The sequence below is a fragment of the Clytia hemisphaerica genome, unplaced genomic scaffold (assembly GCF_902728285.1).
Source record: "Clytia hemisphaerica strain Z4C2 unplaced genomic scaffold, Clytia hemisphaerica genome assembly, whole genome shotgun sequence".
In the NCBI taxonomy this organism is placed as follows: domain Eukaryota; kingdom Metazoa; phylum Cnidaria; class Hydrozoa; order Leptothecata; family Clytiidae; genus Clytia; species Clytia hemisphaerica.
The window spans coordinates 1585410-1604304 of record NW_027104594.1 but is presented as its reverse complement, the minus strand read 5'-3'; the positions used below and the strand labels follow the sequence as shown (position 1 = coordinate 1604304).

Genomic DNA, 18895 nt, shown 5'->3' with positions numbered 1-18895 from the left:
GTTAGGTTAGGCTAGGTTCTGATGCACGTAGCAAAAGCGCCGGATTTAGTCAGGAGAATGTTAAAAACATATAAACTAACACTAATGTCACTTTACCCTGCGTTCGAACCTTGGAGTTTTGCTTGGAAACTAACTATGTGACAGTGATAAGATCAAAAAGGTTTACCGTGATGTCCCATAGTTGGTTTGTCGAGGTAAAAAGCCTCAAAGATTTTAGTCGTGCAAGGAATTCATCTCCAGGGCAACCGAGGCTCAAGGGAGGATGGACGAAACGCGCTCAATGTGTCCTTTTGTCAAGAAAACCTCAGGTTTTGCAGATAACAAGAATAAGACGTATGACATTAGAGGAGTTCATCTGAATTGCAGCTCAACTAATGTCGTCTATCTCCTTACTTGCAAAACTTGTGGGATTCAGTATGTCGGTAAATGTACAACTCAATTTAGGGCTAGATTTGCAAATTATAAGTCCTGCAATAAATAGCATAAGACTGACATTGTTTCTCAGCAACATCTTCATAATCATTTTGATCTCCCCGGCCATTCTGGGTTTTCTGATTTTGAATTTACCCTTATCGACCAGGGTAGAAGTTTTGAAGATACCCGTGAACGGGAGAGGTTTTGGCAATATAAACTTAAAACACTTCTCCCAAATGGTCTTAATGAATGTGAAGTTGTGACCCAATAAACTCCATTTTATTTTATTTTATAGTTACATTTGTATTCAGTATCGAGCGCCTTTCGCTACACTTAGCTGTGTTGACCTCCTTAGGGGGTTACCCTTTGGGGGTTGTATTTTAAGACATATCTGCTTATTTTATACACTCTAGGTGATCTACTGTTTTATCCGATGTAATTAGATTTTTGTTTTATTTATTTTAGACTATTTCTCTGAAAAACCCAGAAGGGAGTTCTACTCGATTTTTTCGTTTTTTATACTTCAATCTACGTCTGCGTGCATATTCCCTTGCGAATTTTCTTTTAATATCTAATTTTTCAATTTTAACCATTTCTTTTGTATTATTACTGCGGTATTATTATGCAGTCTCATAGGAATATATTTTTTATTATTGTATCTAGGGAATTTCAATCGAATAGAATTTTTATGATATTTTATTACATATTACATAGTTATAGCTTTTAAATTGTTTTTATTATTTACGTTTTTGTGAAATTTCTAGCATCCATTATAAAAAGGATATCATTTTTTGTTGAGCTATATGCTGATGAAGTCACGAAAGATGACGAAAATTACTACATAAGCAGTCGCTTCATTTTTTGTCTTACAAATTTGCTGCTTTTACATTTTATGTTTTCTAGAGTATATACAGGTGGTCAAGGATTTCGTCCGGTCAGAGCGAACAGGAGATTTCAAATTTTACCTCTATCCAATATCACGAATGATCAACCTGTTCGCTGCCACCGCCCATATTCATTATGCTAAAAGTGCCATGCTTCATCTCCAAAATATGCTTAATTTGAATGAAATTCACCAATGGGTCCACGACCAATTCACAAAAGGCTTCCATACAATCAGATGGAGTGACAAATTTTGGGCTGGTTTATGGTCGGACCTCATTATAGAGCAAGTCATGATGAGGACGATCAAAAGTAGTGGTGGGCTCACACGTGGACGGGGAATTGCTGAATCGACAGGTCAAATATGGCTTGGCAGCATCCACTGCTCCGCTGACATACACAACGCAATGGCTGGATCATGTCGTAAGACGAGCGAACAACATGTCGAGCTCACTTTCAGTCGGATGAAACGTGAAGCCAAAGATTGCTAAACCGTAAAAGATTGGTTTGATAATCATGAGCCATTCTATAGAAACGAGCCACAACTGAAGAGTCTATCTACCGGCCCCACTGCTCTTGAACAGATCAACTGCGACGATACTGAAGAAATCGGTAGAGCCATTCAAAAGAAGCTGGATGATCTTAATTTAGAGCATGTGTCAATCAAAAAGAAAGACAAAGCGAAGACATTCGAAGACATGCTACCAGCAATCCAAATTTAGGACACTAAAGTTGTCATCACCCGACAATTCTGTTCAGCTGTCTTACTGCTTTGGCCAATTTCGAAAAAGATGTGAGGGATAACTTTCAATATGAGCTGACACCTGACAACATCACTTTTCGAATTGGGAATGATGCGCAAACCATCGGAGTCAACCTTACAGAATCATTTCATCAAGAAGGAAAATACATGTTCCGTTAAGTCTCACGATGTCTGTGTTATCGATGGTAGTGCCCTACTACACAAAGTCATTTTGCCAACAACAACTTATGAAGCTGTGATCGATGAATATATCAATTACGTGAAAAAGACGTACCAAAGCTATTTGTCATTCGTCCTCGTTTGTCATTCGATGGTTACGAAGATGATATGTCAATCAAAACACAAGAGCACAATCGTCGTTCTGGAAAAACGTCAGCATAACCGTTACAATTTCAAAGGAGGCAAAGGTCACTGGTAACAGAGAATTGTTTCTTTCGAATCAATCCAATAAAGTCCAGCCCATCAAGACTTTATCATCTATGTTCCAAAATGAAGGTTTCCAAACTTGTCAAAGTAAGGGCGACGCAGATGTTCTCATCGTGGAGACAGCCATTCGCTATGCCAAGGAGGGTAATGAAGTTGTGGTATCATCAGCTGACACAGATGTTCTCATTCTAATGATGTACCATTGGAACAACAAGATGGCAGAGATTTATTTCAGTACCGATAGGTTTGGCGATCATAAGAAAAAGCAGCTTAAATCAAAGCATCTATATTGGGGAATCAGTCAAATATCGTCTACCGTTGATAATCGTGATCTCTTGCTATTTGCCCATGCATGGAGTGGATGTGATATAACTTCTGCAATACATAAAAAAGATACACTATTTTCTTTACAATCTTATGTGATAGTGGTACATTTATTGATAACATTGAAGTAAATATTTTAATCGCAAACATTCCAAGAGGCAAACTGCTCAGTGTTTTTTATCTATATTGCAGAGTATTTTCCTATCCTTATACTGGCCTGACTGTTTCAAACGGGTTCGTTATTTTGATTAAAATTATCCTTTGAACACCCTAAATTCTTAGGTAAAACCAATATATTATCTACCCTCGAAGCTGAAAATATTCGTAAACTTGCAAAATGTTTTGGAAATCTTGACGTTGATAAGGAGACAATCGAGGAAGCTGGTATTGAAATTATGCTGAGAAGGTATTTAGATTTCAGCATGGACATAAGAGTAAAACCATAGACGGAAACCACCCTATTGTTCTCCGATTTTTCTTTTGTTCTCGAAAGTCGAGCTTGATAAATTCGGGTCCAGACCTCTCGACGGGGTTAAATCAATACAATATGGCGGAATCAGCAAGCAATGTACAGTCAGAAAAGAATATCTCTGACAAAACTGTAGCTATTGAAGATGTTATTAGTCTACTCGAGGAAGGAATTTTTGATTGTGACGAAGAAATATTACAACAAGTTAATTCTCTTGAATCAGATGTAAGTTTGAAGTTTACTTCTTCAAAGAAAAGATGATAGAAGTGGGTGCTGGTCAGACTGTGATTTTGGCAAAAATTTTGCATTAATTTGGATTTTTCATCAAAAAGGACATCAATCCATTCATGATCTCGCCATAAATTTGACTAGTAATTTCAATTTTAAGTGTTTTGCTTTGATGAATTTCCCCTAATTACTAAAACACTTCAGACATCAGACTATTTATTAAGTCCTCATCCTCCTAATAATAATGTATGTTTTTACTGGGAATGTTATTTTATTTATCCTGTTGTATCAGCTAATCTGTTTATAGCCTCCCTTTTCTTAATGTATTTATATCAGAGAGCAGGTGATTTTATGAGAGAAAAATCATTCTTTCTATTTTCAGCTTGTGGAAAGTTTGAAGCAAACCTGTGTGTGATATCGAAGGATGTGGCAAAGTATGCAAAATCAAAGGTGGAATCAAGCGACATAAAGCTGTGAAGCACCCATTTGAAGTGCTGAGAGAAAAAGAGAAAGTTGAAGCGGAAATTACGAAAGCTGCTAAAGAGAGACTGGGACCCAATGACATTAAGACATTCATTAAACATTCTTGTACCCACTTTGCAAATGATTCCTGTTTTCCAGAGACTTTTCGTGCTTCCTTTGAGGGTTTCGAAGCCACAGATGAACAGGCTGATTCGATATTCGCCTCTTTGAAGGATGAAATTCTTAAGTTCAAGGAAGGTAATGTTGATTTTTTCCTTGAAAAATTTCGTAAAATTTCGATTGCAATGGTAACAATTACAACCAATAAACGAGCAAGTCACATACTACTGCATTATGTCTCAAACAAATGTATCTCGCACCTGTTAAACAAATCATCTGCAGCTACATCATCTGGAGCAAAAGGTACTCTAACAGAGAAAGATATTTATGTTTTACAGTAAATTGCTGGGCATGTTATTCAAAAAATTTATCGTAAATTACTTAAAAGCAAGCACTGGCATAAAGATGAATTTCAGCAATACATCCAGCTCCTCAAATCAATGAAAATTGATAAAACAGAAGCTTACAAACTTGTTTTTTCCAAAAACCGTGGTGGTCTTTGGTATGTGTCAATGGACATCGTTCTGGCTTTTAAGCAAGCAGAGCTTCTATTTTTAAAACACACTGCTGGACATGTTACCAAAATTCCCTACAAACCGCTTATTGAAAATTTGATGCAAAACATGATTGTCAAACAACATTGGCGAAATTTGCAGGATAATTCTTTGATATCTGTTAATAGTGATATTGGCAAAGATTTGCTCCAACAAATATTTGGATTGTACCTACGTGTCAGGGACTTTTCCTATGCTAAAAATGTCAGAGAAAAACACAAACTTAAAGCCAAAAAAGGAAAAAAACGCTCATTAAGAAATGAACTTAAGACTGGAGACAAGGATGTTGTTTAAACTCTTTTATCTTTTTTGCATAATTTATTTTTATTCAAACTTTTCATTTTTGTTACAATTCCCTTCATGTAAGGTTTTCCAAACATTGATCATAAGGAAGGTTAATGATACAGATTTTTACTGGTAAAATTTATAACACATTTTTTATAAGAACCAGTAAATTTTGGTCAAGTTTGGCTGGTCTTTTTATTTTGCACTTGTTGTGGTGTGGCGGTGAAGATTTTTTTAATGATGCGAATTTCTATTTGAAACTTTATTCTTGAAAGTAGTTGCAGGGGGGGTCAGGGTCCAGGATACCAACCCAGGGCCCAAAAACCTGGCTTTTCGAGATTTGAAAGTAGTAGACACCACCACCCCCTAAATTGGTATCAATACCAACTTGAAAACCCCAGTTTTCTAAAAAAGGGGGGGACCAACCCCCCTAAATTGGTATCGATACCAACATGAAAATCCTGATTTTCTGAAAAAGAGGGGATCCCCCCCCCCTAAATTGGTATCGATACGAACTTGAAAATCCCGATTTTTCTGAAAAAGGGGGACCCACCCGCCCTAAATTGGCGATCGGTAAAAATGCAAGAAGTTATATGGATATGATACTGCATACAAGGGACGCTAAACAAAGTCTGTGGATGTTTTTATTCAAAGAACATTCCTTTTATTAATCACTTATATTATGTACCACACTTTAGACTCCTGAAAATGAAAACAAGTTTTTCTCATTCTAACACAACTTATATTTCTTGAACTAAATTAGCAAAATGTATCAAATTCATAAAACTAGTTGATAAAGTATAGACTAGATAAAAAACTCATTGTATTAGGCACGCCTAGAGTCTTTGTAACATAGCCTACTTTAATCATAGAAATTTTAGCGAGACTAATTTTAGCGTATTAGCGAGTTTTCCCTATTTTCGCTAAAATAAATCTCGCTAAGACACGCCGAATCGACAGATCGCTAAAATTTATCTGCGCGAAATTTCTGGTTAAATTCCTTGATACATTTTTATCAATATGAAGGGTTTCAGTGCAAAGAAATGCTAGAAAACGAATTTAGTCAATAATGTAATACGAGTATTCGCTAAAATTTATTCACGCAAAATTTTTTGAAATCGTGATTCGCTAAAATAAATCCAAAAAAAATCAAGATTTTCCTGACTCGCTAAATATTCGCTAAAATTAGTTTCGCTAAGATTTCTACGATTAAAGTATATGATGAACGTTATGTACAGAAAAAATTTATCACAACTAAAAAAGCTCTAAGATCTGCTAAGACTTGATTCAGTTTGTTCAACTCTAGATTTGAATGAATTTTGGTTGATTGAAAGGATTGAGAGCAGAAAAAGTTAAATAAAAATTTAATTTCAATTATAGAATGAAGAATGCTTTTATATGGAATCAGGGTATAGTGTAAACGATTCAAATAAGTTTTTATACTTACATTGTATAACATTTGAAGTCAGGTACCAATTTAAAATTCAGCAAAAATAAAAAAAGGGGGATCCACCCCCTCATTTTGGTATCGATACCAACTTAAAGATTCCCTAATTTTCAAAAAGAGGGGGACCCACCCCCTCATTTTGGTATCGATACCAAGTTGACTTTTTGAAATTTGAAAAAAAAATTGACACCACCCCCCGGCCCTGGGTTTGGTATCTGGATCCTGACCCCCCTGGTAGTTGGTATGTATAAAAACATAACATTTTGAAAGATTAATTTAAATGACTTGTGAAAGCTTTTGTTTTTTATTTTTACGACTAATTTTTATGCTGTTTGCTATTTTTATTTAAAAGAGGAGTTTCCATAATTAATCGGCTATTTTACTTTACTCCCCCTGGTTCCAAATTTCACTTTCAAGGTACATGTTTTTTATAAGTATACAAAAATCCGAAAACAGGCCCAGAGATGCTTTGCTCGAAAGTTCAATAATCATGAAAAATGCTCGAGGTAAATTCGAGGATGTTTACAAAAGGTGACGAATCAGGCTCAAAATATGCTCAAATTTGCCTATAGAATTCTTGGCTGAGTTAATGCCCATATACGGAAGTGGGGAAAGAGGGAAACAAAGTTTTTCATAGACATTCGAATTCTTATGAAACATTCGAATTTTTCATTGGTAAACATGTGATTTTCTTGGCAATGGCTTCACAAAAGAACAAACCAGCTATAATACAAAGTAGCTTATACCTTTCATAGGCTCGAGGTAATGCGTGGCATATCCTTAATTTCCCCCATATTTGAGCCTACATATGCTTATAAAAAACATGTACGAGCCTCGTAAGCATAAAAATAAAACTTTCGGAAAAGCCCTGAAAAAATGATTATACATATAAGAAAGAAAGAAAATAGTAGGATTTGAGTACTTTGAATAGCCTGTCTTGGAATTCAGAAATTTAATTAAGACCCGATTATTTTGAAAAAATAATCATCATCGTTGAAATCGATGTTTTTTCGCCAGTTTGACTTTCCCTTGTATACCGTCATTTTGTATAAGGTTACTGTTTTCGCACTAAGATTCTTCTGCCAAGTATCTAAAAAAGACCAGGACTTCGGGTAGTTGAAAAATAAGCTTCAGAAAGTTAGTCGGTCTCGTCAGTAAAACACAAGATTCCCTGTACCTTTAGAAATTTTCCAGTGGGTCCCACCGGGTCTGTGATATCGGCAGTACCGTGATGGGTTAATCAAATACACTAGGCAATTTCTGAAGTTTGGATTTTTCAAAGTGAAAAATGTAGAACATTTTTTCTCTTTTCGCCTGAAAACTGCTAATTCTAAAGTGCGAAAAAACAATGCGGCACCTAGTTTAGTCAACAGAGGACACTTCTTTTTCCTGTCATGACGCTAACAGACACAGGGGTGATTCATTGGACATTTTGCAATAACAATTTTTTAACTAAAACAAATCTTGTCAATCAAGAAATCACTCCTAAAGAAGACATTCTCATCTTGCTCCAATAAAATTGAAATATATACTTTTCCCAAATCAGCTGCAAGAAAAGCCGCTCCTTACTTTTATCCCGACGTAGAAATTATAATGTTCTTTAAATACGAAACCATTACCTTTTATTTTTTGTATTTGATGATTGTATTTTCGATAAATTCGGCATGAAAATTTGATATTTTCTGGAATAATCTTTTTGTTTAAATTTCAAGAGAAAACTTTATATTTTCTTAAAATACAAAAGAAGAAAAGATAGTCAATCTAGAAACATGGAATATTTACTTTTTAATGAAAAACGACAAAAGGAATAATCAATCTTTTCGAAGCAAGAAATATTTAAAGATAATCTTTTTTCAAGAACTTAAAGAAATAGAATCTTTTCTTAAAACTGTAAAGAAAATTCGATGTTTCCGCAATTGTACGTTCGAAAATATTAAGTTTTTAAAGACAAGAAACTGGAAAGACTTATATTTCATGCAGTGTTTCATTATTCAGATGTACACAGGGGCGGATTAAGACCGTATGAAAGCTATGATTTCATATAGTCAAAATATTTGATGAAAAATAAATAAAGGGGTTCTTAACTTACTCGGGCGCTAATTCGCGTGCGCGTCACCCTTGCGCTGCCGCGCGCGACTTTCTTTCTTATGACGCATGCGCTAAAGCGCTAAATCTGCTTTCAAAGATTTTAAAGATTAAAAATTCTAAGCCGCTCGCTCTCCTCCGCCGTGACTTTTTCTCAGTTTAAGGACTCGGACATTAAAACTGAACAGAATTCATTTAGAAGGAGGAGTTTATTTTTGTGATATGTGAACTTGATTTTGCATACCTTTCACGAATTGCAACCTTATGAAGTGAATGAAACGATTTCATACTGAAGAATTTCGTGTAGCAGGTGAGTGCACTAGCTCCCTGGAAAGTTTTTAAATGAAACGCTTACATGAAAACACATGAAATCAGTGCTCGAATGATTGATCAAGAATGTCTACAACAACTACAGGAAAGAAGCTAAAACAGAAAAAGCTTCAAAGACATATACCATCTGACATAGATGTCAAGACTGATCTACACCGCTTACAAGTCTTTATAGAAGATGAAAACACAAACTGTTCTCGATTCTGCGTTTGAAAGAAAGGTATGTACTTAAACTTTACTTTCCACACACAAAAAATCTGAAGTTTTTCCTTTTTTAATGCAAGCGATGCTGCTTCTTTTCTTGACAATACTTATTTTTGATGGTAAAGTCGATAACCAATCGATGTATAGATCAAGGATTATTGTTAACCGATTGATACACACACAGGAATTATATTTATATATTGAGGACCCGGAAAAATTCCCATTTTTTTTTTAATCGCTTCTGTAGTATGTTGGGGGAAGGTGGTGACACGAACAGAACAATTTTCTGATGGCCGCCAGAGCGATCAAGAAAAAAGCTATACGTCAAAAGAACAATTTGCTTTTTCCGGATTTTTTCCTGTATCTCTGCATCAGAAAATCAGGGGAAAATATGATGCGGGCGGGTGCGCAAAATAGGACAATTTTCAATGGCCGCCATATTAATTTTTGGAAGGCTTGATTATTAAAATCAATTAAGAAAAAAATCCATTCATCGATTGGTTATCGATTTGTCACCGATTGGAAAAAATTATTGATTGTGTCGCTGTGGGACCGCCTAAAGTCCCAACAAGGCGTCCCAGTCGGTTTGCTTGGTGATGCTAGACGAAGACCATTGGCCGACATAAAATCATAGATTAATACTGGCACAGTTTAGCGTGCATGTAAAGCTGAATAGTTTATGATGAATAGATAATGCTGGACTATGAAATAAGCCAATAGTCAATATTTTTCAAATGGTGGCCAAATATTGGAAAAACGCAAAATCGGCTATCGGCGTCCCTCAAAAATTGTAAACCTGACCAAGGCATTTTCAAGAAAATCTTTTATCAATCTTGTTCTTTATCAAATACTTAACCACTTTACAAAATTTCATGTCAATTGGACTTCTGTTCAGATTTTTTAAGACTATTTTATTTTTTTCCATTTGGCAGTTGGAGCGGTTACCGCCTACTGTATGGATTATTAGAACCAATCGATGGGTTATCGATTGATTATCAATTGGAGAAATAAATTGATTGTATAGAGTGGGAAAGCCTTGGTGCAAAATTATCTTTTCTGGTCAGATAATCAATAAATACAAAAACTGCTCTGTATGCACTCTATTTCAAGATTTAGTATGATTATTTTAAAATTTTATTTTTAGGTACGAGAATGTTTTGTCCAAAGCCAGAAAGAAAAAGATATTGACAGCCGTGTCAATTGACCAGGTGGCAACCAATGTAATACAAACAAACGATTTGAAGCATCTGTTCCAAACTGGATTACAACCTGTCAAAGCTTACGGTAAGTATTTGCTTTAAACCAGTTTTAGTACTTCAACTATTGTGTTTTTTTACCTCTGAAGAAGGAAAAGTTTATATGAAAGGATGCCTTTTCGTAAAATTTATAAACTCAAGTAAGATTAGAATCTTGAATCTTCTGACCTCAGTCGATGAGGGTGTTCCACTTTAATTTCTAACTTGTATTTATTTTCTTATTATCACTTTTTCTAGACTATTTACTGACATACCTTGACTTGACTTGACATGACTTGACGTGACATGTGACAGACAATAAGAGTATGTTCATTTTATCCCTGCTATTTCCATTTGAAAATTTAGACAGGCCACATTAGTGACAAAATTTAAATGCTAGTCAAAGATGCTAGGATAAATCAACTGAATAAATATATAAATATAATAAAATAATATCAACTGAATTTTAGATAAATCCTAATTATTTATTATTATTTCTTCCAGGACAACCCCTGATGGCAACTGCTTGTTCAATGCAGTATCGCTTAGCTTGCATGGAGATGAAGCATTAAATTTGGTTTGAGACTGCCTTACTGCCATTGAAATATTTGTCAACTATGATAAACATTTACAAACATTTTTGCTGTTGGCGAAAGATTTCCGACAGAAATTTAAAACGGATGCAGACTTTATAACCATGCTGCTCCATTTTGACACAATTAGTGAGAAAGAGAATAACCCAGAATGGCTTAATGTCTTTGCATAGGAAGCAAAACTCGTCACAAAACCTGGTACCTTCTCGTCAATGGCTTCAATTTACGCTTTGAGCAAAGTCATAGGATGTAGTATCAACTCAATATATACTCCCAGGGACTCCAATCTATTTCAAATATACACTCGTACTATTGGTAAAAAGACCACAAACACAATACAAATCCTGTGGTGCAATACGAAAGCTGACTATACCAAGCCCAATCACTTTGTTTTCTGCACCACTGACACAAACTATCTGACTTCATTGACGTCTATTACAGCGCTTAGTCAGTCAATCAAGATCGACACTGATGAATCTAGGAAAAGAAAGAAACAATCAACCATTAACTTTTCTATCCCAGAGAAGAAAGCTAAGTCAAATCCCTCAAATAAACAACCGTTCACTCCAACAAGCACCAGTAATCGACCAACCAGCAACAGCCTATCGAGGCAAGCGACACTCACTACTCTATTAAAAACCAACCAGCCAAGTAAAGTGACAGACACCACCGTATTGAAAACCAACCAGCCAAACCAAACAGCAACTACCACCCTATCAAAAATGGATCAGCTGAGTCAAAGCACAAGTCCTACCATATCCAAAGCCAACGTGTCTAGCATGGCATCAAGTGCTTGTCTATCTAAAATCGACCTATCAAACCAAGAACTAGGAACCAGTTTATTGAAATCTAAACCGCCCACCCAATGTAAACCCAGCCAACCCATCCCGGAGTCATCAAACAGCCTGGAGTTACCGACAAGTGATCAAGGCACCGTCTCAAAAACTAATCACTCCATTCTATCGAAATTCAACCAAGCTCGGCCCACCGAAAGCAGCCAGTCCAAATCATCAAATAGGATCCAACCTGCCAAGCCAGCTATCGAGTGCAATCCCAATGATATTGGCATTGTTTTTCAAAGGGTAGACAGAATGAGTGAAAATCAAAAGTTGTCATTCCTCGAAACCGTGTGGAAACCACCTTCTAATTATGAGTTTCCTTTCGACTCTAAGTTTGGAAGGCGATGGCGTTTCAGTTACACTTATCTCGATCCTAAATCTTCGAAATATGTTAAATGGCTTGCTTATTCTGCCCATCACAATGGTGTTTACTGTTTGCCTTGCGTCTTGTTTGGTAGAAAGGATCAATCGAAAATGAAGTTATTGTTCACTGAACCACTCACTCGGTGGAATGCTATGAATACCAAATTTAAAGACCACCAATCAAAAAGCCCTGTCCATAAAGCTTCAACTTCGATAATGCAGAGTCTAATGAGCCAACAATCAAATGAGCAGCAACCTATCGATACGCTACTTAACAAGCAAGTCTCAAACCAAATTGCTCAAAACAGGGAAAAGCTAGTACCTATCGTGAAAACTGCTTTGTTTTGTGCACGACAAAATATTGCATTTAGAGGTCATAGAGACGACGGAAAACATCTAAATGATAAAACCAACAACCCTGGAAATTTCCAAGAACTCCTGAAGTTTCGAATTGATAGTGGAGATAAAGTTCTAGAATCGCACCTCAAAACTTGTCCCAAGAATGCTTCTTATCGTTCAAAAACTATTCAAAACGAAATTATCGTATCTGCTGGTAACATCGTCCGAAAAACCCTCGCAGCTGAAATTAAAGAAGCACCATTTTTTGCAGTCATGGCCGACGAAGCTTCGGATACAAGCAACACGGAGCAAATGGCTTTAGTTATTCGCTTCGTTGATGAACATAGTGAAGTCCGCGAAGAGTTCATCGATTTCCTTGATTGTACATCAACAAAGGCTGAGTATCTGGCAAACAGAATCACTGAAGCCTTGAAATCAATGTCTGCTGATATGAATAAGTTACGTGGTCAGTCCTTCGATGGTGCTGGTAACATGTCTGGTGCAAAATCTGGTGTGAGTGCTAGAATAAAGTCTCTCTACCCATTAGCATTATACTTCCATTGTGCTTCTCACAGGCTCAATCTGGCTGTTGCTTCTTCGACCAATGTTCGTGGAGTCAGAAATATGATGGATTCTATCCGAAAATGCAGTGAAGTATTTCATTTTTCACCCAAAAAAACCGAATTGTTGAAGCAACAAATCGCAGCTCTCATGCCATCAGACAGGAGGGATACGCTCATAGATGTCTGCAAAACAAGATGGCTGAGACGAATCGATGGGTTGGAACGTGTGCATGAAATGATGAAGCCAATTCTCATTACCCTTGACCTGATCGCTGACAACCATGATGGTTCCTACAACAAGGAAGCTAGGAGCGTTGCACAGGGGCTTTACTGGACACTGAAATCGTTTCAGTTTATCCTACATTTGATTGTCGTTCGCTATGTCATGTCATACACTTTATCTTTGACAGAAGAGCTCCAAAAGAAGAAGTTGGATATTGTGAAAGTGTACAAAGCTGTTGACAATGTAATAGGTACATTGGGCCAATGTCGAAAAGCCGTCGATTCCAAGCATGAAGAATGGTTCAATGAGGCCGTTGAATTCGCCGCCCAGTTTGGAGTTAAACCTTCTATGAAAAGGATTGCAGGACAATCAAATTTTCGGGAGAATTACGAAACAGATGATATAAAAAAGTACTACAAATTATCTCTTACCATTCCACTGTTAGAACGAGTAAAGTCTGAGCTTGAAACCCGTTTTAGTGAAGAGCATCGTATCCACCATAATGGGTTCTATGTGTTACCGACAACAATTCTCAGTTCCAAAAAATCCTCAGTTTGGAAAAGTAAAGTTCGAGCATTTGCTGATAAATACCGAAAAGATCTGCCAGAGCCTATTAATCTCGAAATGGAAATGGAACAATGGGAGTACTATTGGAAGCAGAATAAGAATGAAAAGTCAGCTCTTCCAGATACCATTGTTGCAACTTTAGAAAGCATCGACTCCGTCAAGAAATGGTTTCCGAACATACACCGTATCCTTTGTTTGATCGCTGTTGTTCCGGCCACGTCAAACTCGTGTGAGCGATCGATTTCTCGTTTAAGACTATTGAAAACCTATTTACGATCTAGAATGTTACAGGATAGATTGACATCACTCGCACTCGTTTACATCCATCGTGAAATTGAACTTAACCCTGAAGATGTTATTGATGAATTCGCGAAAAACTATCCTCATCGTATGAGACTACTTGACATTTTAGGAGACTGACAGAGATATTATCTCATTTTACAAAATTTTTCTAAACCAAACCGTTGTACATTATTGTTTGTTTTTATCAATCATAATCGTCACTTGAGTATACTTTAGGCGTACAAACTTTCGCGAGCATGAACTTTTGCGAAGTTGGGGTGACTATTCAAATTTCTACACAAAAAATGGCTGAAGAGTGACAAATACTTCGTTAATTCAGACAATGCCCTAGTCTTTAACTTTAGTGGGGTATAATGGCTTAGAAAATAGCGCCATTACTCTTTAGATGCTGGAGTTGAACAATGCAACTATTTTTGAAAAAAGTTCGCGAGCATAAAGTTTCATGAATTTGTTTTGATTTGAGAACAGTTTGTACACCTTAAGTACTTTTTCTTTTCTTTTCTTTTACCTAACCTCAAAAATGCCCTTCGTTCCACTCTGCTAAAGCGTAAAATGATAGTCAAAAATCCAAACGTGAAATCAAAATTTCTGAGCTTTCGAAATACAGGATTCGAACTTCTTATTGTTTTATTTATTTAGCACAAGTTCATCACTCATAATCCCCTCACAATGCATGAAAAAAGACATGACATCAACAATCATCATCAACAACAACAGTTGTTCGATTTATATTTTTTAAATTTTTTCAATCACGAGCTTTACAAGGGGAAGAAGTTTTGCCTTAATTATCTTACTAACTAAGGATAGACTACAAGAACAGATCTAGAGTTGTCTTGATTCGCTAATCAATTCGAATATTTCTTTCATTTAGACTATTTACAATTTACATTATTTAGTTAGCTTGTATATAATATTACTTACTTTTCATTGTTTTAACAGCGTATACAAGACTCATTTCTAATATGATAATATTTAAAATTCAAATGATAAATTCACTTCGATCCCAATTATTTCACCTTCCTGATTTTAAGGAGTGTAATTCTGCTGGTCTGTAAATACAAATTATTAATTTCTCTTTTTCTGTGGGTTGCAAGATAACACTTCCAGTGTAAGTTAACTTTCTAAAATTCCTTGAGATTCTTGATCGTTTCTGCGTTCTTCAACTAGTCTTTTTGCAATTCATAAAATTTTCGGACATCAACGTTACCTAAAAAAGAACAATCTAATTTTAAAATTAATGCTTTTTCGTATACTGTTTTCGGCTATTTCTAAGGTTCAATACATGAAAAATGGCTCAGCTTTCGGGGGCTTCGCCTCCTGAACCCCCACCAGGGCCAGCCCTGGACCCGTTGGGGGGCTTACAGCGCCCTCCAAACCCCCTACTGATTTTTATCACGCCTACGGCGTGATGTTTCCCGAAAATCGGGAAAAAATCGGGATTTCCGCTTCAAAATCGGGATATCGGATTTCTTTCATACCCTCATGAAATATCCTGGATCCGCCCCTGGTACAGCTTCTCATGACTAACCCGGGATTAAGCTGTTTAAAGGGGTATAATATCATTGAACAAAGTACAGAAAGAAAATAACTAAAGAAATGAAATAAACTAAAGGAAATAAACTAAAAGAAATTCACTAAAGTCATAACGTAAGACAAACTTTCGACCAAAAATAACAGGGTTCCCAGCATAACATTCCGTGACTCTTGCTCAAAAATTCGCACTTATTCCCTAACAAAAATGTTGAAAAGGGTTAGAACCGACCTAACGAAACTAGACTTTTTCCTGACCAAAAACGTTACGTTAATTTTTCATGTTGTAGTTAAAAAATTCGACTCTTCAAGAATCTCCTCTCAGTTTTACAATAGCCATGTATGGTGTTTTTATAATGAGTATTATTGAGTAATTTTGAGAAACACATCTTTCATTCCCAAATTTTGGAGAAATTTTCCAAAAAAAGCCTGACTTTACAGGTTTTCCCTTACCGCTGGAAACCCTGAATGAACTGGAGTGAAAAACAAAAAGAATATAAAGTTGATCCTTCTATCATCTGACAAGGAATAAAACTAATTAATAATTTCCAACTACAACCATGACGAAGGTTGACTTTTTGTGTAAAAATGCTTCGAATTAGAAAGTACAATACAATTACACTTTACCGATGCCATTAGAGTCTTTTATCGCCGAGACGATTGACTTCGTCATTGCTTCAAATGATGAGTTGTGCATTGGTAAAGTGATCGAAGGTTCACATAGCGATGATACGGGTAAACATTTGCAATCTTCACCACACTCTTCTTCAGGTTTGAATCTAATGAGAATATTAGAATCAAACCCTCCTGCTGGGACTGTCGGCGTCCCGGTAATGAATAACAGTAGATCAGAAAATTCAAGATTTCCTAAATAGAGAAGTAGAAACATCAAATCAATTGACAACCAAATCATTGATTACGTCAGATCAGAGGGAAAAATTTTCTCACGTTCCTCTTTGCGTGAAATTTCAAACATGTGCATTTGGGGCAAAAAAACCAATGTCAAACAATTTCGAAATATTTTCCGACTATTGAACAATAGGTACAACATTGCTAAAACTAGGGGCTGACAGAACCCTTAGAGTAACAAAATCATTGAAAGTAACAAAATGGAATTTAAAATTATATAATGAACCGTGTTTGAGGTTGAAGTGAGACAATTTTGTTTACCTTTTTGAGAACAATACTTTGAGATATCGATACCTAAAAAAGATTGATTTCTCTAGCTCGAAGGTTTGAACCGATTGGGCCATTAAATATAGTCCGTGTCAAATCGGTGATGTCACAATCCTTAATCGAGCAACAGGTGAAACAGCCCTTGAACGATCCAGGGTTCTTTTGAAGAAGTTTTAGTAATCCGTTGATATCAAGCCCCTGACTCAACTGGCTCAGGGGTAAGAGCCTCGGCTCAATTTCTTCTTTGAAGTAAACGCATCTAAAAATTGAAAATGAAAAATTCCTTTAAAAATCATGCATATCTTCCCTTTACAGATTCCTTGGGCGTTACACTAGAGCAACCCGCAATGAAGTATGCCCACTTTTGACAATAAAATGTTACATTTTTACGACTTTGAGTAGATTGGATTTAAAGAAAATTGGCCAAATACGCTACACTCTTTTATGTCCTGCGGTTATCGAAATAAAGTTATGACCAAATCAAAAGTTACTTTCAATTCCACAGTATTCTACATTCTACATATACATAGTGTGCAGAGGGGTCCAGCCCCCAGCATTTTTCAGGGGGGGCTAAGGAAAATAGCCCCCGGCTAAATATAAAAAACGTACTCTCTGGTCTCTAATAGACGTCCCCCCCCGCTAATTAATTTTTCGAAAATTTTCCACCCAGGACATTCTTATTCCAACCCCCCGCTTATTAAATTTTGAAAAAATAATTTCAAAATTTCTTCATTTCGCCCCAATTCTTCTTCATTAGCCCCTTTTTTAGTAATTTTCCACCCGGGACATTCTTATTCCAACCCCCCCGGCAATTAGTTTTTGAAAAATTTTCCGGACCCCCCGCTTATTCCCAGACCCCCCGTCTATTAGAGACCTGAGAGTAGCCCCAACCTTGACAAAGCAAAAGCTCAAAGAAATTTTGCATATAAATTCTCAATAAATTTCTTGCGCCGCAGGCAAAAAAAAATTTAATAAGGGTCAAAACCTTGCTTACAGCATAGACTTTCACATAATTCAAATATTTGTAATCTATAGCTCTGCCCCAGTTCTATTTCTAATCTCTCAGCCCCCCTAGCAAACTAGCCCCCAGTATTTTTTAAAAAATACAATCAAGTAAAAATGGTTTAGCCCCCCTAAGCTCAGGGGGGTCATTCTATGATATAATTCATCAAATGGCAAACTGGAAAACTTTTCAAAGGAAGAAAAGTCGTGTTGAATTTCTTCTTCCTTTGCCGAATCGGGAAGATTTCGGATAAAAATACAAATTTTCCTAACTTAACCGATTCAAAAGTAAGTTTGAAAAATCAATTTTCTTCCAAATGTGTGGCTTCTTTTTGTCAAAGCTGGACGGGTATACTATTTCAAAGTTTCATATAACCTACATAGTGCCCTCAGGGGTCTCAGCCCCCCCCCCCCCCAAAAAAATTCCAAAAAATAAAAAATTTAGCCCCCCAGCAGATGCCCCCAGAAAACAGCCAAAAATGGCCAAAAACGTTCAGCCCACCCCCTTTTTGGAACTTTTTGAAAATCTCTAGCCCCCCAGTAAAAAGGGGGGCCGACACTATGACCTAGTCTAGGTTATAGTTGTTTTAAAATTTAAAACATCGAAAAGGGTTGGAGATGAAAATAGAAAACATAACAAGAACAAATTCGCCATTCAATGACAATGCGAATTCAAATGTGGAATTCATGATATGCATCGTGGACCAGCAGCTGATTAGATTGGTGGTAAGTGACGTAAAATCAGTCACTGCATCAATTGAAACCAATCAATTATTGAGTACGTGATGTTGCAATGAATACATTAGTTGCAAGGCAAGTGTTGCATATCAAGAACAGTGCAAATTTTGACGGGTTCGAGATTGACGTAAATTGGAGCTTTATGCTGCAAGTACGACAGGACAAATTTGATTCTCTAACGTTGATCCCCGTACTCCTCAAAAGTTGCTGTATTCCAGGCTTTAACTTAGCCTGTACCAAACCCCCACAGCGGGATGATTTTTCAAATCAAAAAAAAATCTTTCCGTGTGAGGGTTGAGAAACGTCGAGGCGATTTTCTTGTCCATAAATGGGGTTTCTAGAGCTAAGGAGAACTTTAGAAACTTTCATTGTTTACGAAAGTAAGTTTTGCATTTCATGCATTTTAATTAGAAACAATCAACTTGAGAATG

At 36.4% G+C, this 18895-nt stretch overlaps 1 protein-coding gene and 1 pseudogene across 1 annotated transcript; one reads left to right on the top strand and one right to left on the bottom strand.

Moving 5' to 3' along the window:
• LOC136823935 (uncharacterized) overlaps window positions 1-18895 on the bottom strand; it is a 400726-nt pseudogene that overhangs the window by 97099 nt on the left and 284732 nt on the right.
• Window positions 11034-14135, top strand: LOC136823918 (52 kDa repressor of the inhibitor of the protein kinase-like). Its single transcript, XM_067080074.1, has one exon. The coding sequence runs from the start codon at window positions 11034-11036 to the stop codon at window positions 14133-14135; it is 3102 nt and encodes a 1033-aa protein (XP_066936175.1).